The following is a 24,988-nucleotide window of genomic DNA, read 5'->3' on the forward strand; positions in this document are numbered from 1 at the left end:
GGGCTCCTGATTTTTCCATGGTAACTTCTCTGGAAAAGCCATGAGTACTTTCAGAGGCAAAAAAAAAAGAAAAGACAGAAATGTCCGTAGACGACCAGTGTGCTCAGAAATGGTGACCACCTTAGTCCACTCTGTACTCCCTGCTAATGTTTGTCATGGGCACGCCCATCTGTGTGTGGACAGCGGACAGCATGACTGGATGGGTGGGGAGGACATGCAGCCCGATACTTCCAGCTCATCCTGCAGCCTCACAGACCTCCTCCGCTCAAAACGCTACCCCCGACTCTCTCTCGGGTTTGTGCACCCTTCTTTACTTTTCCATGTTTTATTTCTTCCCTTTTTTTGAGAGAGGTTCTCATGTAGCCCAGGCTGGCCTCTAAACGCCTATGTAGCAGACGATGAACTCTTGATCCCCCTGCTTCAGCTCTGGAGTCTTAGGATTACAGGCGTGCGGCACCACACCAGCGTCATACAGTGCTGGGGTCCTGCATGCTGGACAGGAACACTGCCAACTGAGCTACTCCATGCCCAGATGCTCCCATCTCACCAGACAGAACTGCACACTGCAGACAGACACGTCTGGAACTGGAACTGTCTTGGGAGAGCCGCTGCTGAAGACTGGGTCTGGCTGATTTGTATGTGCTATGAGATCAACACTGTTATCTGTACGTGTACGAGTGCTTGGTGTGCACATGTATTTGCACACCACGTGTATGCTTGGTACCGGCAGAAGTCAGAAGAGGGCACCAGATCCCCTGGAACTGAAACCACAGATTGCTGTGGGAATCATGTGGTTGCTAGGACTGAACCCATGTTCTTTGCAAGAGCCGTAAGTGTTCTCCCCCGACCCCCTTCTTAGACAGGGTTTCACTGTGCGGCCCTGGTCAGACTTGACCTCTGGGGGATCCATCTGCCATTGCCTATCAAGTTCCAAGTTCTGGGATTGAAAGCATGCGCTGCCACGCCCAGCAGAAAGTGCTCTGAATAGACCCGAACCCAGATCCTCATTCATGCTGGGCACCTCTCAGTAGGCAACCCTTCACTGGGGTAATATCTGCAGACTAAAATTTGAGTCTTAAATGTTCCTCAAAGGCTCATGTACTAAGTTGTCTGTAGAGTAGAGCAACTGGGAGGTGGTGAAGTGAGGTCTCTTTGAAGCTTGCAGTTCACTGGGGTCACTTGGAGCATCGCACTTAAAGATGCCTTGTCCTTTTCCGACTCGGTGTTGCTCCCCATGTGCACAGTAAAGTGTTATCTGCTCACAGAACCAACATTGACAGACTACCAATCACAAGAGGACGCTCTGAAACTGTGAGCCTAACTAACCCTGTATGCTCTTTAAAAGACAGTGACTCCGTCACGGGGTTGGCTACAGTGATGAAAAGCTGAGAGCTACAGCCACACAGCAGACTCCAGGACCATCAGAGTAGACCCCATCAACACTCAAGGAAGAGCGAAGCTATTTCAAGTGTTGAAAGGGATGCCCAACACACAGGGGATGCTGAGTCTCAGGAGGCCTTTCAAACACAACCCCATGACAGGAAGCACACCAGGGAGGGGACCTACTAGAAGCAGCTACTGCCCCGGGGCTGGAGGTTACCTTGAGGGTCCACCTCTTTGGCCAGCTTGAGGGCATCCGAGTTGGCCAAGTCCATGTTGGCAGGTGTGACGGCAAGAATGAGGCTGCTCTCTCTGCTGATGAACTGCAGGATCATGTCCTTGATCTGATACTCGATGTCTGGTGGTTGGTCCCCCACTGGCACCTTAGTGATGCCTGGGAGGTCGATGAGGGTCAAGTTCAACACTGAGGGGGGAAATCAAGAGGCAAAGGTGGTCAGAGCCCAGTTAAGAGTTCGGAGCATAGGAGCATACACACAGCCTGCAGAGACCCAGTGGATACCAGCAAGTTCCCAAGGGGAGTCACATCTCGGGGCCACTCCTAAGAACACACTTCACCGTGTACTTTCTGTGTTTGGTGAATACTGTCATGGGTACACACATGCAGAGGTAAGGTCACACATATATCTTCCATAATTTTTCTCTACCATATTTATTCTTTTTAAAATTTAATATATTTTGAGAGAGAGAGGAGTCTGTGTATAAGCATATGTGTGTATATGCATGTGTATGAATGTGTATGAATGTGTATGTGTGTGTACATGTACGTGTGTCTCAAGAAGCGGAAGTCAGAGAATCCATAGTAGTCAGTTGTCTCCTTCCACCATGTGGGCTCTGGGAACTGAGCTTGGTCACCAGGCTTGCCAGCAGGCGCCTTTATCACTGAACTATTTTGCTGGATTCTTTCCACATTGAGCCCAGAGCTACTAACTTGGCTACACTGAGTAGCTAGTGAGCACCAGGGATGGACCATGTCCCAGACACGCAGAGTTCCGTAATTAAAGACGCTGTGCTGTGCTGTGCTTTCCACGGCTGCTGTAGGAGAACGCAAGTCTCTTTCCTTGTGCAGCAAGCACTTTACTCCCCAAGCCATGTGTCTTCCTTTCATACCTTTTTTATTTCCGAGGCAAGGGCTAGGTGTGCAGACCACACTGGCCTGGAACCCACCATGTAGCTCAGGCTCTAAGCCCAGGCGGTCCAGTCCTCACTCATCTAGTGTCCACACAACCTTGTCTCCATTCCTAGCACAGCAGAAACCATGTCTGGGTGCACATGTCTGTAACTGCATTCCTGGAGGCAGGAATGGAGAATGAGGAATTCAAGGTCAACTGGATCAACTTGAGGCTAGTCTGGGCTACACGACTGTGTTTTGAAAGAGATAGGCAGAAAATAGGGTCAGGGACGTAGTACAGTGCATGAGTTCCATCCCTGGGACCTACATGGAGGAAGGAGAGAACTGACTTCTGCAAGTTGTCCTCTGACCTCCACACGTGCTCCACATGTGACACCAAATACACACACAAAGGAAAGAAAATGTAAAAAAAAAAAGACATTAAAGAAAATGCAGCTGAGTGGTTGGTTACCAACACCAATTCTTTGAGAGGTCCTGGGTTTGACTCCCTGCACCCACATGGTGGCTTATTACCACTGATAACTCCAGTTCCATGGGGTCTGACTCCCTAGGGCTATGACTTCCTTAGTCACAGGCATGTATATGGTATGTATACACACATTCAGGCAAGATACATTCACATAAAGTAAATTTTTTAAAAAATTAAAACAGAACATTTTACAAAAGTTTAGCTGAGGTTAGCCTCAATCACAGTCTTTAAGTCTTAGCCTACTGAATGCTGGGATTACAGCGATACTCAGTACCACGCCTGGCTCATTTTTATTTTAAATGTGGGGATTGACTCCATGCGTGCTACACAAGTGCCTGACCAGTGAACCCCAGCCTGGGTCTAACTTTTTGGCTTTTGTTTGATCTTACTCTTTTTGTTTAGTCTTACTCTGTCCTCTGGCCTTCACCTCCCCAGAGCTGGGATTAGACGCATGTGCCCACACCCACTCTTGGCCACCATGTCCAAGCCTTCCTAGTCCAGGATGCTTTCTCAGATGCTCAGGAAGCGGGAAGATCCTACTGGGCAGGAAGAGCGTACCAGCTTCCCTCCATCCCCAACAAGCTTCCTACCGTGTGGTGAGTAGACCCGAAGGTTGATAGGCACTGGGGAGATGCCTTTGTTGGTGCCTGTGACCCGGTCAGTCTCCGCTTCGATCTCCTGCCGGACTTCATCAAAGTCTGTAAACTTTTTGGACTTGCAGTGCAAAAACTCCGCATATTCTGACATGGGAAAAAGATGTTCAAGGTGAGAAAGAGGGAAAGGAGAATACATGAGAACAGGCAGTGTGCCAGGCAGAGAAAGAAACGCAAGCATTTCTGTCCTATAGAACTTGAGGACCACAGCATCCATTCTTTCTCTTATTTTATTGGGTTGGTTTCTATTTTGAGACAGTCTCACTATGCAGTTCTGGCCTTGCACTCCTTTGCCTGTCTTTGCTAGGATTAAAAGTGTGTAACGTTGGGTCTGCTTCTGTATATGAAGTATTCATGCACACATGCACACATGCACACAGGCCTGTGGTGGCCAGAGGTCAGCCTCAGATATCCTTCCTCTATTGCAACATCCAAAAAGATGTTGCTTTTTGTGACAGTGCCTCTGAATGGAGCCTAAAGCTCACTAGCTTGGCTAGTCTGGCTGGCCATGAAGCTGCAACCCATCTCAACTACCCCAACAAATGTGCTCCCCAACATCCAACCTTTTACAAGAGTACTGTACTGAGTCATACTTTGTGACTAACTCTTTATTGACAGACCTTTTTCTCTTTTTGATAAAGGGATTTGGTCCCAGGCTGTGTGTGTAGTATGGGTTGGAGTGTCAATTGAGATCCCACTGCCTCAGTCTAAGTACTGCAGCATGCACCTGTAAACCTGGTACTTAAGAGGCTGAAGGATAATGAGATAAACTGAGCCGAATAGGAGATCCTGTCCAACAAAAGACAAAAAGATGAACAGGTGTTTGTGTTTGAACTGCAGGCCTCAGCTGCCAGGCTGGGATCCAGAGGCTTAAATTTGTAAGTTAAAGGCTAGGGAGGTGCCACTTCTTGTCTCAAAGGCTGCAAGAACACACTCTGTGAAGTAGCAAGGTCTCCTGCAGGGAGAAGAAGCAGGATGAATGCAGTGTGGAGCATCTGAGAAACAATCACCTGGTCACCCAAATTATAGGACCACAGGGCTGCTGTCGCAAAGAGGAGCAAGCACAGAGAGTTTGGGACCAGAAGGCCTGGCAGGAAAGACTCTCCACAGCAGAGGTGGCCCAGCAGTTCAGCTGACAGAGCCTTGGCAGTCATGCAGGGAGTCTGGAGCACTCCAGCATGACATAAAGCAGTGTGATGACAATGACCTATAATCCAAGATCCAGGGAAGTGGAGGCAGAGGGATTAGGAATGTGAGACCAGCAGGAACCAGTTTGGGCTATTGTGAGACCCTGTCTTAAGAAAAACAAAGCACATGGCTAGAGATGACTCAGAAGTTTGTTGTGCAAACTTGAGGATGGAAATGTGGATCCCAGCACCTACAACCAGGCATCCCACAAATGCATATAACCCTCAGCCCAAAACGGCACGGGGAAGAGGAGGCTCACTGGAGCTTGCTGGTTTCCAGCATAGCAAGAACAAAACAAGTCCAGTATGGTGGTGCACATCTTTAATCCCACCACTCAGGAGGTAGAGGCAAGGAGAAGCAATATGAATTCATGGCAGGCCAAGGCTAAATTGTTTCAAACGAAACAGTAAGACCCAGAAATCCTGCCTCAAAGGAACACCTGGAGAGGGATGAAGAGGCCATCTGACATCCTCCCTCCTTCCATCCTCGGCAGCAGGCAGGTGCACTGCACAAACAGCATATACTCACACAGACACACAAACACAATGCCCAGTTCACAGACATAGAATCTGAGGCCCAGGGAGGACATGGGGGTTGACTGAAGCTGGTGGTGCGAGGACTGGGTAGGTCAGACGGCCTCGTAGAGAAGTGACTCTCAAAGCGAATGACCTCAGCAGGACCAGGTCCGTGTCTAGCATGGGTGCTGGCCATCCAGAAGCAGGGCCAGTGAGGGTGTGGACAGGAGGCTCTTGGACTCCCCCTCAGCCCCCACACAATCAGCTGACCCACTTCCCAAGGGCAGCCGTGCTCTGGCCTTCCAGGGGACAAGCGGAAATACTCTTCCTGCAGCTGCCACTAAAAATGGATCAGTCACCCAGCCCCCACAGAACCTCAGTTCTCTTCTGGATCAAGGCAGTCAGCAAGTGTGAGATGGTGGCTGGGTAAGGTAGCAGAGCCAGGACGAAGGCCAGGGCTGGTCTGGCCTGGCTCCTTCCCTTCTCCCTCTCCCTGCTCACCACTTATTCTGCCTTGGCCTCCTTTATCACCTGCGTTATGTTCATGGGACTGGAACCTGCCAGCAGCAGCTGCCACAGCAGCATGCGGGCACCCAGTGTTTGCCACAGTTGTTAGCTTAATCAGCCCTGGAGGGCCCTACCTGAGCCTGAGCCTCAACCACCTTGATCAGCAGCACAGGCATCCCAACCAAATCTGTGTGAAGACAGAGAGTGGCAGCCAACATCTCTGTCATTAACAAGCACAGGGCCCCAAGGTGCAATGTGGAAAGTGCTGGGGGTAAAAGGCTCTGCCATCTCCCTGTCTTACACAAGACAGAATCCCGAGATGGCATGCCATTCATAAAAGCCACACAACACCTTTGGCAGGTTCCAACATAAATGCCTGCTTTAAGCTCCCTGGGGCAGCTGATACCTGCAGGAGCAGTTGGAAGTCAAAGGCAGGATTATGATATAGAGGCCAGCCTGGGCTATACAGCAAAGCCTTACATTAAAAAGAACCTCTCAAGGCTGAAGACTCAGTCAGTGAGGTGCTTGCTATGCAATCATAAGGACCTGCATTTGATTTACAGAGCTCACAAAATTTGGACAGATGTGGTAGTACAGGCTTATAACCCAGTGCTGGGGAGGCAGGGAGGGCTCACTGGCCAGTCAGCGTACTTGAATCAGCTATTCCAAGAAAGAAAGAGACCCTGCCTCAAAAAATTTCCCTGCTAAAACACATGCTCAAATATTAAATAAAGAAGTGTGCTGGATGCTTTAAAGCTGAGCTGCCTGCCAGTTGGTCATCAGTAGCCCAGGCCACACCTCTAAGTCGCTGCCAGCTCTACTCATCCAGGTCCCTATGTTCCCTGTTGACAAAGCCAGTTCCGCTGGTCCCTGGGTCAGTACTGCAGAATTCTGATAGCCACACACCCACTGGCAGCAGAGTGGATTCTCCCTGGCCCTTCCCTGCATAGTGAACCAAATAGGCTTTCCCCAGGGGCCTCTTAGAGGGCTACACAGGCCCCAGCCCAGGACCTGGGATAAGGGAAGAAACCAAAGGTGAGTCTGGGTCAGCAGATATTCTGCCTACCCTGGTGGGCCAGCCAGCCTTCTTGCCAGGTTTCCCAAGGGCAGCCTCACTGTGTGCCCAGGAGATGAACTGGGAAGCAGGTTTCTAAAGAGCTTCTACCTGCCTGCATAGATATGACTGTGAACAAGCTTGCTTTGATTCACCGCCCCCCTCATCACCTACTTCTGCTTCTTAAGCATGTATTTAGGTATTGGAAGACGGAAGCAGAGGATCAGGACTTTACCCACAGCCTGGCAAAGAGCAAAACCATCGTCTTTTTTTCTTTTTTTGGTTTTTTGGTTTTTCGAGACAGGGTTTCTCTGTGTAGCCTTGGCTGTCCTGGAACTCACTCTGTAGACCAGGCTGGCTTTAAACTCAGAAATCCGCCTGCCTCCACCTCCCAAGTGCTGGGATTAAAGGCCACCACTGCCCGGCCAAAACCATGGTCTTGATGCCCACGACCACGAGGTCTGCCTTCTTCAGATTTGGCACTGCTATGCATGTCTGGACAAGAATGCCTGGGTGCTCAGACACATGTTAAAGACCCTTGGACATACCCAACAATCAAATAGGATCTGTGAACCTTGAGGGTTTGCGTGAATTGAAGGCCAGCCTAGGTAGTTCCAGTCTTAAACAAACCAAGAGGGGACTGGAGACTTGGCTCCACAGTCGAAACTGACTACAGTTCCTGAGGAAAGCTCAGTGGTGCTCCGCACCCTTGGCAGGTGGCTCATGACATCTGTAACTCCAGCTCAGGAGGATCCAATACCTCTGCACTCTACACCCAATGCACAAGTATCTACACCCATGCATCTTAAAATAATAGATCTAAAAATAGGAGTGGGGGTAAAATTCAGTTTGGTAGAGAACCTTTAGATCCCAGTACCACATAACCCCTGTGTGGCGGCATGCTCACGTAACTGCAGCACCCAGGAGGTAGGGATGGATCAGAAGCTCAAGCCCACTGTCAGATACACACTGAGTTGGGGGCTGGCCTACCCGACACTCTGTCTCAAAAATAAAACAAACAAACAAACAAAAACAACCCATCTGAAGGATCTGTGCATGAAGGACTTTTGCGAGCCTTACGTGGGAGCATGGGCGCACATTACTAGTCGTGTTTAGGCTACAGCTTCTTCCGATTTGAGACTAAGTAGGGGCTGTCACCTTGTCTAAGATGTACTGTTATTATGATAATTTCAACAAAAAAGTCATTTCGACTAGCTCCCAACTGAGTAACACCTGCTCCAAGCTCAGTTTTTTCTTAGACCCAGAAGTGCACCAAAGCATGGTTTTATCTGCTACTGATGGCTATCCAGGCCTCGGGGTCGGAAGACAAAGGATTAGAAAAGGGCCGCCATGGCCAAATGCATGGGGAGGGGCTACTGAGTAAGAAAGGGTGGTAGCTCCACTCACTTTCGAGTTCTTAGCCCATGCAGACAGAGCACTAATGAGAGACACAAGGCCCCAAGAGGGTGTCAGGCAAGAATGGACAGCAAAGTATTTTGGCATCCCCCTGCCTTGGTGTATTTGCTGCTCCAGTGGGGAAGAGACACAGTGAGAACACAGCAACACAGACATGGTGGAGCACACCTGCAATTTCAGCACATCGGAGGTAGAGGCAAGAGGATCAGGAGTTCAAGGCTAGCTTCAGATATAAGCATATTCAAGGCCAGCCTGAGCTTCATGAGATTCAGTTTCAAACAAAATTCAACTCAAGAAAGAAGAGTTTCATCTAACAAGTGGCCCTGTGGAACACAGTGAGAAGGGAGAACAGAGGAGCTTGAGGGACAGTGAGGAGGCACGGCTATCTCTGGACAGCGAGAGAGGCTGGGCTCTGGCAGGCATGGGCCATGACTTGACATCTCTTTTATGGCCCAGCGATCATAGATCAAGCAAGGTCAAGGTGAAGGATGGGGATAGGAGGGAAAACTCCTGCACCCAGAGGTTAGCAGAGGATTCTGGGTAAGGGCAGGGTTCATTCATGAGCTACTAGGCTTCCTGGTGCCTGCCTGTGGTCTTAGGTAATATTTAAACAGTACCAGTTACTAGTCAAGGCTCAACAGGCCAGCCTGAACAAGACGACCCAAGGCACTTGGGTATCTGAGGTACTAAAGGGGAGAACCCACACCTGGCCTCACAAGCCTTGGCTTTAGACTCCTGAACCTTTCAGGGGTAGACAGCTGTCTGCCCAAATCCCTGACTGTGCAGCTTAGGTCCCAAGCCTCAATGTAAGGATCTTGTGATCTGTAGGGCTCAGCTATACCTCCCTCTCTGGCCTCTCTTCCTCTGCACACACTACTGCTCTCTACACAGCCCAGATACATCCTCTTCAGCCAGGTGAGTGTGGTAAATGCATGTCTGCAGCATCTACTAGGCCAGGGTGGGGAAGTAGGGCAACCTGGTGACAACATAACACACATGACAGAAACACAAGGACTACCTCTCCAATGTCCAACCAAGGCCTTGCATAATATAGGCATCTGCCTGAAGCAAGACGACTAGAAATGCCACCATTAGGCAAAGGGTCAGAGGCATTCACGATTAGGGGACACAGGAAAGAACACACCTGAGAGACATACCTGTCCTTTCGGCCCAAAAAGATTCAGCTATGTCCCCATCTCTATAACTGTCACCTTACCCTAAGCAGCCATGCCTCCTCCCATGTGATCCACTTTGACACTAGTCTAAGGTCCCTTCTTACCATAGCTATACAGGCCTGGTCACATGCCCAAGATCAGTTCTGACAAAGAGCCAAGCAGTAAACTCAGGCAAGAAGTGGGGAAGGTTGGGTTCCCTTGAGGATGGAGAAAGGTCAGGGACTGATTTGATCCTTTATGTGGTCAGCTCTGGGCAGGTGCCCCCAACTCAGTGGTTCCTCTCATGGTCTTCTCCCCAGCCGTACCCCAGACCCAGAGAACCTCAGGATTCCAGTAGACTTTGGCAGCCAAGGAACATACCAGGTCTGCTGGTCACTAGCACCCTAATGATCCCTGCACATGCCAGTCAGGTCTTGGGTGTGCTGTTCCAGCTACTCAGGAGGCTTCAAATAGAGAATCGAAAGTTCAAGGCTCATCTGGAATACAATGAGGTCAAAGCCTGCCTAGCCTACGTAAGACTCTGTCTCAAAAGAAGAAGTGAAAATATGCCATTGGGGGGATGGGCTATAGGCCAGCAGAGTGCTTATCTAGTTTTTGTGAGTTCCGGGATTCCATCCAACACCCCACTAACCAAGCACCCAAGCACCTGGAAGACAGGAAGACCAGGGGCTCAAGATCATCCCCAGATACAAGTGGAGATCAGCCTGAGCTAACAATTCCAAACAAGCAAGCCAGCAAACAGGCTAGGGATGTAGCTCAGAGCACTTGCCTACCACATGCAAGGCCTGGGGAATCTGATGCCCGCTTCTGACCTCTACAGGGACCAGGCACACACACAGTGAACCGTTAGAAATGTAGGGAAAACATTCATACATTAAAAATATATAAACATTTTCAAAATAAAACTACAGTAGAGTCAAGTATGGCGGCTCACCACACTGTCACCTTAGCACTATCGAGCCTGGCACACGACTAACTGCTCTTCCAGTTCTCTTCACTCTGCAGGTAGGGTACTCACAAAGGGAAGCCGGTACAGGAACCTGGGAAGCCTGGCTCCCTTATCTGTTCATCCATGAAGGTTTTCCCAGGGTGGCCATGGACCAGAAGCAGCAACAGTGCCAGCTGACATCCCATGAAGAAGTACAGAAATAAGCCATGCAGTGGTGATGCATGTCTCTAATGCCAGTACTTGGTGGCAGAGGCAGGTGGATCTCCATGAGTTTGAGGCTAGTCTGGTCTACAGAGTGAGTTCAAGGACAGACAGGGCTACACAGAGGAACTCCGCCTCAGGAAGCCTAAAAGAACAAGTCCAAAATCGGGATTTCCAAGGTGCTATGGAACCCCTGAAGGCAATGAGAGCAAACACAAGAATAGGCCAAGGACCGATGCCGGTAGAGTCGACAGGAAGCCTGATCCGGGAGGCAGCAGCCCATCCTGTGGTCTGTCAGAAGGTAAAACCCATAAAGGGGCACGGCACACCAAACCACAGGTCTCACTGGATCCTCCCTCCATGCCAAACTGGCAGAACCAGGGTAAAGAAAAGCTGCAGGGCCTTGGAATGTCAGGTCACACCGGATTGGCTGAGGAACCCAGGTCAGTGGACCAGTAAAATGCAGGTAACCTGGCTGGGCCTCAGGTCCCACCTGTAAATTCAGTAACAGGGCAGATTGGGAGTGACTGGCAGCATGAGCATATGGACTGGGATGCACAGACCAGGCACAGTGGTTCTTTCAAACAGGCCTGGTCTGGGCTGCACAAAAAGTACAAGGCAGCAATTCTGGTTGTCAGGCAAGACTTCTCAAAATTAAAAAAAAAAAAAAAAAAATCAGAAAGTAACTGTGGGCCCCAGGTAGCCTGGTCCTGCTTAGGGACTCAGGGCTGCAAAAGGGTGTTCTTCAGGCTGTTTCTCAGCTCCCCTGTACATGTGAGACCTGCAGTTTAAACCCAAACAACCCAGGAGCTCTGATTTCCCCTTGGGCCCTAATATCCTCAGGGTACCAAGTCCCTGTCTAAACCCAGGGATGGCTTCTTCATAGTACTTGCTTGTTGCTGCTGTCTGAAGACAGGGTCTTCTGTAGCCCAGGATGGCCCTGAACTCTCTATGCATCACAGGATGGCCTTGAGCTTCTGGTCCTTCTGCTCTCCCCTTCTGGGAGCTGGGCTTACAGGTATGCACCTCCACACCACGTTCACACTACTGGGGGATGAAGCAGGGCTTCCCGCACGCTGGGCGAGCTGTCTGTGAGCTGTGCTACCGCTGTGTCCACTGCTTTACTTACTTTTTTGTTTTTTTAAAATGTGTACTTTGTCTTAGTTTTTCGTTTTGAAATTTCTCTTTCTCATACCTGTTTTGGAAAAGATGAGCTGCAGAATGAGAGGCCTCCGGGTGACAATTCCTGATCCTCGTGGAAGGAAGTCCCTGGGAGAAGAGAAAGCAGCAGAAGTGACTCACAGTCCTGCTAGTGAGGCAGGAAGTGTGATCACAGGCAGTAAGCTTTAGCAAAAGTACCAACCCTAGCTGGGTCCCCAGGGAGCCCTCAGGCTATGGAGGGTCTACAGCCCTGGGGCTTGAGGTAGACCTGAACTAAGCAGAGCTGTGCACACAGAATGTTCTGGAGCCTTAGCACTGCCACTAGGCCCTTCTTGTAGTGTATTCCAGACCATCTTGCCCATGGCAAGAGTTACAGGAAAGACTGGGGGAGGGTCAGGTTCAAGGTCAGCCTGAGCTAAAACAAACAACCACCAATCATCCCTGAAAGCTGAAAGCTGAGGTAGGCCAGACAGGACTACATAGCAAGAAGCTGTCTCAAAACACCACAGGGGCTGGGGTGTGGCTCAGTGGGTAGAGTGCTTGCCTAGCATGCACAAGGCCCTAGGTTGGATTTCCCGCACTGAAGCAAATGGCCATGGTGGCTAATGCCTGTACCAGCAAATGGGGAGGCCAAAAGTCCCATGTTAGGTCACCATCAGCACTGTCGCATGGCTGGCCCAGTTATTCCTGTGTGATCTCCCTAATTAGGTGTAAAAATGAGTATAGCTGCTGCTGGGTGGTAGTGGCGCACGCCTTTCATCCCAGCACTCAGGCAGGCGGATCTCTGAGTTAGAGGCCAGCCTGGCCTACAGAATGAGTTCCAGGATACCCAGGGCTACACAGAAAAACCCTGTGTCAAAAACAGAAATAAAAGGAAATAAAAGAAAGACAAAGGGGAGGGCAGGGGAGGGCAGGGCTTGGAAACCAAACGCACATCTTCTCATGCCTGTGGCCCAGGCTACAAGCTAGCACATAGATGGACTTGAACCTGACCAGGCAAAGTTGACCTTCTGTGATAGGAATCAGGGCAAAGGCTTTTCCTTGGAGGGACAGACAGGAAGACCCAGGATGGACTTTCTAGGGAGGCAAAGTCAGCCTCAAAGCTGATCTCAACAGTGATCAGCACGTGTTTTTTTTTTTTTTTGTTTTTGTTATCAGAACAATCAGGGTGTGTATTTAAGATGCATACTTTACTGCATCTCTCAAGAAAGGTCACTAGCAAGCCACTAGAGACAGGAGGATCAAAAAATTCATGACCAGCCTCAGCTATGTAGAGAGCTCAAGGCTAACCTGGGCTATAGGAGACCATCTGCAAAAACAAAACAAGCCAGATCTAAAGAATTTGCAGATTGATACAGAATGGCAGCACATTTCATAGTGTCTGTGAAGCCCCAGGTTCAGGACTTTACACAGCACAAAAAGAACTTGGGCTGAGTGGCTTCCAGAGACATGTGTGAGAATGGGGTGGTGGGGGGGGAGGGGGAGGGAGCTCAGAATCGGGAGACTCAGAATGTCAAGGTTGTCCTTGGCTACAACAGGCACCAGGTAAGCCTGAGCTACATCAAGTAGGGCTAGAGCTCAACAGCACAGCACCTGCCTAGCACCGGCAGCTGACAGCACCACCCAGCCCTGCAATAGAAGGAATTAAGGACGGGAGAAGGGGACGTCCATTGCCAGCAAGGCTGATGACTGAGCTTAATGCCCAGGACTGACACAGTAGAAAGGCAGAGCCAACCCACAAGTGGTCCTCTGACCTCCACACATGCACCACTATGTGCACAGGAGCACACACAGATGCATATGTGCACACACACAGTAAATAAACAAGATGTAACCTGTTAAACAAAAGCTCAATGTGGGGTGGGGGTGGTGGAAGGTCAATACTGACAGCCAGTCCAGAAGCTTGGTCAGCCAGAGACATAAAAGAAAAAGAGTCTTTTATCTTCTCAAAGGAACTTCCTCCTGGGTGGACCAAGTAAGGAGGATTTGTTTTGATCTTAAAGAAAAAACAAATGAACTAACTACATTAGAGTCCATGGAGCTGGGCACCACAAGGAGGAGTCACCGCTTGTTCTCATCACTGGGGCTATGGTACAGGCTGCTGATTCCATAAGGACTTTGTAAAAATAGTTATGGTCCCTGTGTTTAAGGTCATACCTGGCTACATAGTGAGTTATAGACCAGCCTGAGTTATGAACACTGTCTCAAAAGTCCTAAACTAAATCAAATCCCTAATTTAGTCAAATACTACATAGGCACTGTGGAGCAGTCGCGATGGTGTGACAAGTGAGAAGCAGAGCACTCTGCATGGATTTAACAGCAGTAAGATCCCGCCAGATAGCTCAGCTGCCTCCATCTCAGGGAACTGAGTGAGGTTCGGAGACTGGGCCCTGCCGAAGGCTGTGGTGTACCAGCGACGGCAGCAACTCAGATGGAAACACAGGCGGTCTACTTGAGGACTTTGACCACCAGGTCCCAGAATCTCAGCTCCTAGCCTAATGCAGGCTCTTAGAGGGTGAACCTGTCCCTGAACCACCCCCATCCTGCTTGCCAACCCCTCCCTGCCTCCAGGACCAATAAGCATAGTGTTGCTGTGACTTTACATTAAGTGATTCTGAGGTGACAGACACTCTGAGGACAATGGTGATGCCTCAGACATCACCAGTCTCTGTCCCAGACAAGGGACATAGAGAGTTTCAATGGTGATGGCTGTGACGCCCAGAACAAGCTCCAGCTCTCACAAGAAAAGGCTGGGGCCTTGGTGACCAAGGGAGGGCAACAAAGGAGGAAGAAGCTGAATAAGAGACAACCAGTCATGTCACAGGGCAGACTGGGAGCCAGCAGCTCAGAACTGACGTAATGCTGTTTCTCTGAATCTTGGAACTAAGTGCACAGCTCCCAAGCTACTCCACTTAAATGTCTCAGGGATTTGATGTAGAAAGATCTGGTCAAGAGAATTTCCACGGGCCAGTGAAACGGCTACGGGGGTAAAGGCATTTGCTGCCAAATCTGAAGACCTAAGTTCCACATAAAAGGACAGAACTCTGGAAAGTTGTCCTTTAGCCTCCACTTGCATCCTTACCAAAAATAACCCTACACACATACACACACACACACACACACACACACACCCCACACATATACACACACACCAAACACACACATACACACATATACCACACATACACACCACACATACATACACCATACACACACACACATACACCACACATACATACACCATACACACACATACACACACAGGCACACACATATATACACACACATATATACACACACATATACACACACACATACACGAGTGCTTGCACGTGCTTGTGTGCACTCGCACACACATATTAAAAGTAAATAGATATCTAAATAAGGTAGATATGATAAAAATCTAACATTTTTTTCTCCTGTTTTTTTAAAAAAAAAAAATGGGTGTCTGAGTCAGGTGGTGGTGGTACACACCTTTAATCCCAGCAATTGGGAGGCAGAGGCAGGTGGATCTGTTCAGATTCAAGGCCAACCTGGTCTACAAAGTTTCAGGACAGCCAGAGCTACAGAGAGACACTGTCTCAAATATATATATATATGAAAAGGGGCTAGAGAGATGGCTCAGTGGTTAAGAGCACTGGCTGCTCTTCCAGAGGTCCTGAGTTCAATTCCAAGCACCCACATGGCGGTTCACAACCATCTGTAATGGGATCCGATGCCCCCTTCTGGCATCATGTAGATATAGCACATGTACATAAATAAATCTTTTTTTAAAAAAAGTGTGTGTGTGTGTGTGTGTGTGTGTGTGTGTGTGTGTGTGTAGCTGGAGCAATGGCTCAGTAGTTAAGAGCACTAGCTGCTCTTCCAGAGGACCCAGGTTCCCAGCACCTAACATGGTGGCTAACAGCCATCTCTGACTTACGGAATCCAACACTTCTGATCCCAAGCATCAGGTATGGTACATAAACAGATGCAGGAAAAACACTTACACACATAAAGTAAAAAAAATCTTTTTTTGAAAGAGCATTTCCTGGGCAGAGCGGCAGAGCACACACTATGGTCTCCCAGGCAGCTTCCTACAAACACCACCTGTCCTTAGCTGGCAACAGATATGGCCTCTAGCTTCATCTAGTTCTTCCTTCTCCAGGCTACCTGCCTCCACAGGCGTGAGTACTTTTCTCTGCTGTTGCTATGACATTTCCTGTGTGTCCTGGCTGCCCTATCGGTCTAGTCCCACTTAGCTAGTTCTGTGCTGTGTGACTTGGGTCTGCTTCCTTCACTCTCGCTCCGGTCTGGGTTTCCTGGTTAGTAAAACTCTGCCAACTGTGGGGGACGGCAACAGCTATGTGGGGGATGGGGAGAACCCTGGCTCAAAGACACCCACACCTCTTTATGAAAGCACATGGTCAGGTACCCAGGCCATCCCTCTGTGTCCAGGCCTGGTACAGGGATAGCACATGGTGGGTAGTTAAGTGTAAAATGTTGCATCATTTCTCATTCCCAAATGGAGCTGCCCTCTTCTGTTTCCTTCCTTCCTTTTTTCCCTCTTTTGGCAGTGACTCATGCAGCCCAGGTTGGCCTCAAACTCTATGTAGCAGTATATGGTCTAGAACTCGTAATCTTCCTGTTTCTATTTCCCAAGTGCTAGGATTACAGGTGCACATCACCTGTCTAGTTTGTGGTGCCGATGAACCCCTGAGGCTTTACACCAATGCAGGCCAGTACGGAAAAAAAAAATCTCTCTCACACACACACACACACACCTCTCTCTCTCTCTCTCTCTCTCTCTCTCTCTCTCTCTCTCTCTCTCTCTCCTAAACAGATATCCAGAAACTTCTACAAAGGTCTTGTGTCCACTCACAGCTGGACCAATACAATCTGCGTCTCCAGACTATCTAGGTTCCCTAGTGGCTGGCTCTCTGAACCTCTGACCTTTGAAGGGGTTTCTGATAAGCAACCGTTCCCTAGGGAACTGCCCACCTAGTAATAGTCAGAGGCTGTGTTTTGAGCTTATCCTTCCTTCCCACTCCTGCCAGTTTAGCCTCAGACAGAAAGATGAAAGTTGGTTCTGTAACAGGTCAGAGCTCCAGCATTTGGTCAAGTCACCAGCAACTTCAACAGTGCCTTAGAAATCAGTTTTGGCTGCTATGATTCAATGTGTGTTGAAAAGACAGAAGGCATATGGGCTCTTGGGCTGAAAGTCTCTGTGGGCTCTATCAGGCTCTATCAGGCTCTATCGGGCTCTATCAATCAGGCTCTATCAGGCTCTATCAATCAGGCTCTATCAGGCTCTATCAGGCCCTCTCTGGGCAGTGGCTCAGTTACTAATGGCATAGAAGGACATCCCCTGTCCACAGGACTAGCGACAGGGACCATTGGAAACAGCTTCTCCTCAGAGCCTATAGGACTCTACTCCTTGGGGCCCCCTTGGAAGATGAAAAAGGCTCCTGGAAGGGGACAGGAAAGAGGTAGCACAATGGCTGATCCAAAAGCCAGGTGTGTTTATTATTTATTTATTTTTGTAGAGAGAGTGGAGAAGGTGGGGACAGCTATGTGAACCAACACCTAGAGATCGGGTCTCCAGGCCTCCTGGGAAGGAAACCAAACACAAGCAGGGAAGGATGAGTCAACCAGTTGCATTACTTGAGAAACCTGGCAGGATGTAGGTAGAGGTCCTGGGTGGAGACCCCTTCCTCATCTCTGTAATTGTCAAGACCTCAGAGCCTGAAGCTATGAGATTAGAGGTCATGTCACATAAGCTCCACCTTCTATCTCTGGCAAGCAATCAGACTAGGGCCTCAGGTGACAGTGGGGGTGTCTCTTCTCAAGTGACAGGTGAAACCTTCTGGTTGCCTGCTAAGCTCTGCACAACCTGCTCCGATCAACTCCAACCCTCCCTGCCCACACAGACTCCATTTTCCCCATTACAGGCCAAATCCGATGGATGATTCTCAGCTAAGCTATTCCCTCCCTACCTCTCTGTCCCTAAACCATGCGTTCATCCCAGCAGCAGCCGCACCACAGCAGGACCAAGACTGCTCTCTCCCCAATCTCCCCTTCTACTGATCCTATTGGGGACACAAAAGGTACTACATCAGAGTGGGATGAAGGGCTGACTCTACCATTTCACAGACAAGGACACTGAAGCTCAGGTGTCGGTAGTGGAGACCTGGCACCTGCTTGGCCATGTGAGCTCAGGTCTGGTGCTGCTTACCACCCAGCTTCCGCCCAGCAGTCCCTCCCTAGCCAGGAATCTGGCAGGACCTAGATCAGCCCCGCCCTTGGCACTTAGGCCTAGTGCCACCTGCTCGTGGTCACATCTGAGAGCCAGCTTGGGTGGGGAGCAAGAGCAGGAAACAGCTAGAGTGACTTGGTGGCTGTGGTTCCAGAACTCAAGGCCCAGATGTAATCCAGAACTTAGATTACTTCTAGAACCTTCCTGGACAACCTGGTGAGTTGGGCCACCTCAGCTTCCTTGTTGATTAAGTAGGCACAATGATAGCTTCCCCAAAGGGAAGTTAGGATTACAAGGTTCTTGCCATAGTATCCCAAAATACAGCATTCTTGGGGCTAAGGAGACGGCACAGTCACTAAACTGTCTACCACACAACCGTGAGGAAGGACCTAGGTGTGGATTCCCAGTCCCCACACAAAGTCAAGCAGTGATGCACATCTCCCAGCATTTGGGAGATGGAGAAAGATCCCTGGGGCTTGTGGGGCTTACTAGCCAACCAACCTAGCCCAAAGTGATGAATTCCAGGCTCAGTAAAAGACCCTAGTCTAAAAACCTATGGTAGACAATACAGCAAGAGAAAGCTATCATCAATTTCTGGCAGGCACACCCACAGCCGTGACAGCAACCATCCTATACAACCAAAGTCAACTTGGAGCAACTTGTAATCACTCCTCTGCTTGTAACTTTCAGGGTATCCCACATGTTCCCCCAGAGCATTGGAGGCCTTGGTATTACTCAACAATCACCCCCTACTTTTCCATTTGATCCCTCCGGCTGGATTAATAGCATACTCCTGCCTCAGGGCCTTTGCTTATCCTCACACAGTGACCTTTCTTATGACAACTCTGCTTTCCTGTGTACACCGAGGGCTCAGCTGAGATGTCCCCTCCTCAGAGAGTTCTAGCTGCTTCCTGGTGAACCAACACCCACCCTTGTCCTACCTGATTTATTTTTCTTCACAGAGATGTCTTCACCAGCCTGCACTTTCTGGTTTATCTACTTCTCAAATGATCAGTTACAGCTGGAACACAAACACCTCCAGAATAGACAGGAGATGGGGTCATGCTCCTTGGAGTCCTGATCCCACGAGCACACAGATACAGGACATAGAGCCCACACTCAAGACCAGTCACTGCCTACGTGAGGTAAGAATGACAGACAGCAAGATGTGCAGCACTGTGTCTGGCTGGCAGACAGAGCTCAGAGATTTGTGCATGCCAGGTAAGCATGATAGCCACTAAGCCCAGCCTCAGGGGTTCATCTGTTTGCATCTCTCTGCAGAGAGACAGCTGGCTCAATGGAAGTCATTCATGGACTCAGAATAGCACAGCATCTGCTTCCCTGGGTGTGGTGACCCTCATGTGATCCCACTGCTCATTGGTGGCAGGTAGATCTGGAGTTCAAGGTTATCCTCAGTTACACAGTAAGCTCAAGGCCAGCCTGGCTCCAGGAGACCGTGCCTTAAAAAATATATAAGAAAACAGAGTGGTTGTATATATCTGAAATTTCTTGCACTCAGGAGGCAGGATTACTATTAGTTAATGACCTGGGCTCTGTGAACAGACTTTATCTCAACCAAACCAAACCAAACCAAACCAAACCAAACCAAACCAAACGTCTCCAAGGTGATGTGAACTCCAGGTTTATAACTTTATAGCAGGCAAATATCTGACCTGTCACCATCCAGTTGTATCAAATAGCTAAAAACATTTTCAAAAATGACAGGGAAGCTGTTTGAACTGTGGAGCCATAGATCTCAACTCCACCCTTCCAGGATGCTTTAATGTCTCAGATCTGCTAGTGGAAGAGTTGTGTCCAAGTCTAGCCCTGCCCTGTGTTGGTTATGTGACCTTGGCAGAAGACTTTGGTATCTCGGGCCAGGTGCTGCGCTATGTAAAAACAGGGTGAGGGAACTGAGAGCGACCGATGCCATCTCTATGGCAGCTTTTGTGTGTGAGGTGGCTGGCTGATGTGGATCCCAGATCTGCGGGTCCAACTGTTCCCTAGGAGGGAAGGAGGACAGGCAGCCTCCAGTCTCCCAGCCTCCTCTGACAGCTGCCCAGGACCCACAGTGGCTCTAGATCTGTTTCCTTCAGCAGCAGTCACATGTCCCTCTTGCCTCCCGGTTCTGAAGCAACCTGCCAGCTCCACAGGACAGGGGAGACTGTCTGCTGTGTCTAACCCTGTCTCAGTACTGGCTGGTACTTGTGTTTGCTTGAGTTCCATCCCCAAAACTTCATAAAATAAATATGGCAGCACATGCAGTTCATTCAAGCCATCAGATGGAGGCAGGAAAATCAGAAGTGCAAGGTCATCCTTGGCTACATAGTGAGTTTGAGACCAGCCTAGGCTACATGAAGCCATTCCAAAGAAAAATACCTGCTAATAAATGGCCTGTGCAGGGCACATACATCCCACAGGAGCTGGGCTGGACAAGGACTCTTGCTGTACCCCAAGAGCTTGTTCTGTCCCCATTTTGTCTTTTGGTTGTTTAAAGTCTCAAAATGCAGCTCTAGTTGACCTGAACTCTTCGTCGCCCGGACTTGGTGTCCTGCACTACAACTGTATGCTTTCTCTACTCATATCTAGCAGATATGAAAACCAAGCTTCAGGGGTAAAATAACTTAGATCAAAGCAACACTCTGAGCACTGAGGCCCCACCTAAGCTGCTACAATCCTGCCCTTAGCTTCCCAGCGCTGTCTGCTTATCCCCAGCGTATCTGGGAGCCAGGGTAAATGAAACCAATGAATGCTGAACACAAGAAGGCCATTTTGGCTTCCTCCTGGCACCAATCAGAATGTGGGTGGCCATGGGCAGAGTCTGCGGCCTGACAGTTCAGTCACAGACTCTCCATGTGTGAACAGCACAAGTACGTCTCTGCCCCAGTGTCTCCATCTGCAAATGAGGTACTTGGACATGCCATGAGGACACCAGCAGAAGCAGGCAGAGGACAAATAGGAAGCTAGGTGTCTGCCACATGCAGGGTACTGTCACAAAGGCAATGGTGTGTGTGTGTGGGGGGGGGGAATGTCAACCCCAAGAACTATAAGAAACATGCACCATTCTCCTTGGCACCCCTGTGAGGACATCAGCATAACTTTTCCTGTCAGGTGACTAAACATCATCTAATATCCACTTCCTCCTCAACCGTCACCTGCTTCCTTCAGATCCCTCAGCACACACAAGCCTGGTGACCCTCAGGCACTGTCTGGGAGAATGACAACTAGAAACAACCAGAAGTCCAAGTGAGACAGTGACTAGAGATAGTGGGCAGGACAAAGCCAAGGAATACCAAGTGACATGTAAAAGAGCTAGGCAAGGAAATTAGGTAATTCAACAGGAGTGGATGTCAACACTCCACTTTTTTTTCTTGCGTGTGGGTAATGTCCTATGTGCATTTGTGAGGGTGCACGTGTGTACATGAGCATATGGACTCAGGACGATGTCAGCGTCTGCCTCCACTGCCCTTCACCTTATTTACTGAGGCGATGTCGCTTATAAATGCAGATCTGCTAGTCTAACTGGTTAGCCTCTTCCAGGGACCTCCTGTCTTTTCTTGCCTCCTAATGGAAGCAGGTGACTACACCTACCCAGCTATTCATGTGAGTTCTGGAGACCCAAAGTCTGGTCCTCTGGCTTGCATAGACAATAATAATCCTTTCAGTAATTGCAAAAAGGCCAGGAAGGGTAACACACACCTAGGATCCCTGTACTCCAGAGGAATATGGCAAAAATATTAGAAGTTCCAGACTAGCCTAGGATATAAATAGAGACAGCCTGTCAAAAAAAAGTGGGTGGGATTAAGCTGGAGAGATGGCTCAGCAGTTAAGAGGACCCAGGTTTGATTCGCAGCACCAACAACCACCTGTAACTCAAGTTCCAGGGGAACCCAGCACAGACAGAATACATGTGTTATACATACATACATGCAGGCAAAAAATTATACACATAAAATTCTGTTTTGGTAGGAGTGGGCTTCAAGACAGGGTTTCTCTGTGTATTCCTGGCTGTCCTGGAACTCTTACTATAGATGAAGCTGTCCTCAAACTCACAGATCTGTCTGCCTCTGCCTCCCGAGTGCTGTGATTAAAGGCATGTGCCACCACTGCCCAGCTTAACAAATCTTTTTTTTTTTTTTTTTTTTTTTTTTTCCTTTTAAAGAAACAAATGAGGCTGTGCAGGTTGGCACATGCCTTTTTTTTTTTTTTTTTTTAATTTATTTATTTATTTTATATGAGTACATTGTAGCTGTCTTCAGACACACCAGAAGAGGGCATCGGATCCCATTACAGATGGTTGTGAGCCTCTATGTGGGTGCTGGGAATTGAACTCAGGACCTCTGGAAGAGGAGTCAATGCTCTTAACTGCTGAGCCGTCTCTCCAGCCCCCCTGGCACACACCTTTATCAAAGCACTCAAAAACACAGGCAGGTGGATCTCTGTGAGTTCAAGGCCAGTGGTTAATTAACATGGTAAGTTCCAGGAGAGCCAGAAGGAAGCAGTCCCAATTCCCACCACCTGCCTCTAAAAAGGAAAGAAACATGAATGACAGATGAGGAGACATCAAGAGTATTCAGAGTGAATACCACCCAAAGAAACAAGGCAGAAAGAAAGGTTTGTACCCAAATCCAGCAGCAGCAGCAGCAGCAGCAGCAGCAGGAGCAGCAGCAGCAGCAGGAGCAGCAGCAGCAGCAGGAGCAGCAGCAGCAGCAGCCCCCCACTCTCTGGGCTTTGTCTACTGTTCCTCCTTTCCCTTCAAGATGGGCTAGAACTCAGGGCCTCTCACACACTAAACTGGTCCTTGCCCATTCAACCATCTTCTCAACCCTCAAAGGCACACAGACCATTCTCTAAAAGAGACTGCATGTTCAGCACGGCAGAGAACAGCCACGGCTCAAAGGGAGGGAAGTATGTTCCCACTTCAGCAGAAAGCTAAGAACTTAAGACAGACGGGAACTGGGGAAATCTCAATGAATGTGCTGCGTCTGATGTCTACAGAGGAACTAAAAGTAAACAGATCAAAGCCTCAAGGACTAGGGCTCCAAAGGTAGAGTGCTCCCCTGGGATACAGGAAACCCTGGGTCCCATCCCGCGCTCCACATAAGCAGTGCACACCTGTAATCCCAGCACTGGGGAGTAGAGGTGAGAAGCAGGGGTTCAAGGTTATCTCTGCAGACATTGAATTTGAGGCCAACTTGGTTTTTGTTTTTAAAAAAGTGCGGGTGGGGGGCCATGGAGAGGGAGAGGAAAGAACCAAGATTTCCCAAAGAAAAAAGACTCAAATTGCTAAGATTTAGAATAAATGTAGTAATATCACAACCAACCAAAAGAAATAAAAAGGAAAAGGGGCTGTCAAGATGGCTCAGCAGGTGAAGAAGCTTGCTGTGCTAGCCAGAAGACCTGAGTGTGAGCCAGAAGCAACGTAAAGATGGAGAGCTGACTCCATGTACATACACTCCTACACGTACCACACACACTCACACCCACACACTTAGACATGCACCACACTCACTCTCACATACCCCCCAGACTCTCACACATACCACATACACACACTCTCAAACTCACAAACACACACTCTCACACTCTCTCACATGCACTCACACATACAAATAATGAATGAATGAACTACTATCTGTAGACATTTGTTTATTTTTGAGACAGAGCCTCACTCTATAGCCCTAGCTAGCCTGGAACCCACTCTGTAGATGAAATTCATCTTAAACTCACAGAGACCACCTGTCTCTTGACTCCATCACATCCAGCTAACACTGTTTATTTTTATTTTATGTACATGAGAGTTTGCCTGCACATATGAACATGCACCATATGTATGCAGTGCCCTCAGAGGCTAGATGAGAGGGTGTCAGATCCCCAGGAACTAGTGTTACAGAGGATGGTGGTGAGAAGAGACCCAGGTCCTCTGCAAGACCAAGTACATTAACCATTTCTCCAGTCTCAGAAATATTATCTTTGGTTTTTTTTGTTTTGTTTTGTTTTTGTTTGTTTGTTTGTTTGTTTGTTTTCAAGACAGGGTTTCTCTGTGTAGTCCTGGCTATCCTGGAACTCACTTTGTAGACCAGGCTGGCTTTGAACTCAGAAATCCGCCTGCCTCTGCCTCTGCCTCTGCCTCTCAAGTGCTGGGATTAAAGGCGTGCGCCACCACCGCCTGGCCAGAAATATTATCTTAAAAAGACTAGAAGGGCAGCATGGAAAAAAATCGAAAACCTTGGAGGGAAAAATTACAAAGAAACTAAATGGATGAAAGTGGTAAAGTATCTAGAGATGGAAAGGGCCTGATTTAGTGGTCAAAAGCTTCCCCCAAAAAAGCCCAGAGCCAACAACTTCACGGTGAAGAAACACTGAAAAGAGAAGGAACTTCAATTCTTCAGAGACTCTTCCACAGAATGGACTGGAGGGAACACTTCTGAGCTCACTCTGCAAGGCCAGCATTCTGTGAACTACTCAGGAAGTCAGATGGAAGCATCAGACAATTCCCCTCCTCCTGGAAGCCATGAGTGTAAATACAAGTTCTGTGACAGATGCGCGGCAGGGGGGCCCTGGCACATCACAGGCTACGGCTGCTGCCCTTGGCTAAATGGTTAGGTCCACCTCTGAAGACACCACATTCTGATGGAGAGCTGTTCCCTGCTGACTAGTGGCAAGTATTAGGGGTGCCGAGAAAGAAAGCCATCAATGGTCCTTCCCTGCTGTGGCCCACAAGCTACTGTAACAACCTGTCTGGAAAGACAGGTCCACTGGTACAGCCATGTTATCAGGACTATTACTGGGGTAAGTTAATCACAGAAGTCCACTCTACAGGGAGAAGCTCAACGCTGGTTCTGTAAAGCTGGCCAAAAGCTGGTGCTAGAGAGCTCTAGGATTTGGGGGAGAACTTACTACAGGTTTTATTTTGAGGGAGTTGGTTGTTTAAA

General features: G+C 48.9%; 1 protein-coding gene across 11 annotated transcripts in view; it reads right to left on the bottom strand.

The window, feature by feature from the left end:
• The window catches only part of Dnm2 (dynamin 2), an 82,996-nt gene that overhangs the window by 40,472 nt on the left and 17,536 nt on the right, over positions 1-24,988 (bottom strand). For 10 of the 11 annotated variants that reach the window (XM_034510129.2, XM_034510127.2, XM_034510125.2 and 7 more), the window contains exons 2-4: positions 11,853-11,926; positions 3,590-3,739; positions 1,601-1,804 (exon numbers count right to left, since the gene is read on the bottom strand). In XM_034510129.2, coding sequence (XP_034366020.1) covers positions 1,601-1,804; positions 3,590-3,739; positions 11,853-11,926 — 428 coding nt within the window. The remainder of the gene's footprint in view (positions 1-1,600; positions 1,805-3,589; positions 3,740-11,852; positions 11,927-24,988) is intronic. The other variant, XM_076939779.1, reaches the window with a different exon arrangement.

Source organism: Arvicanthis niloticus, chromosome 8 (genome assembly GCF_011762505.2).
Source record: "Arvicanthis niloticus isolate mArvNil1 chromosome 8, mArvNil1.pat.X, whole genome shotgun sequence".
Lineage (NCBI taxonomy): Eukaryota > Metazoa > Chordata > Mammalia > Rodentia > Muridae > Arvicanthis > Arvicanthis niloticus.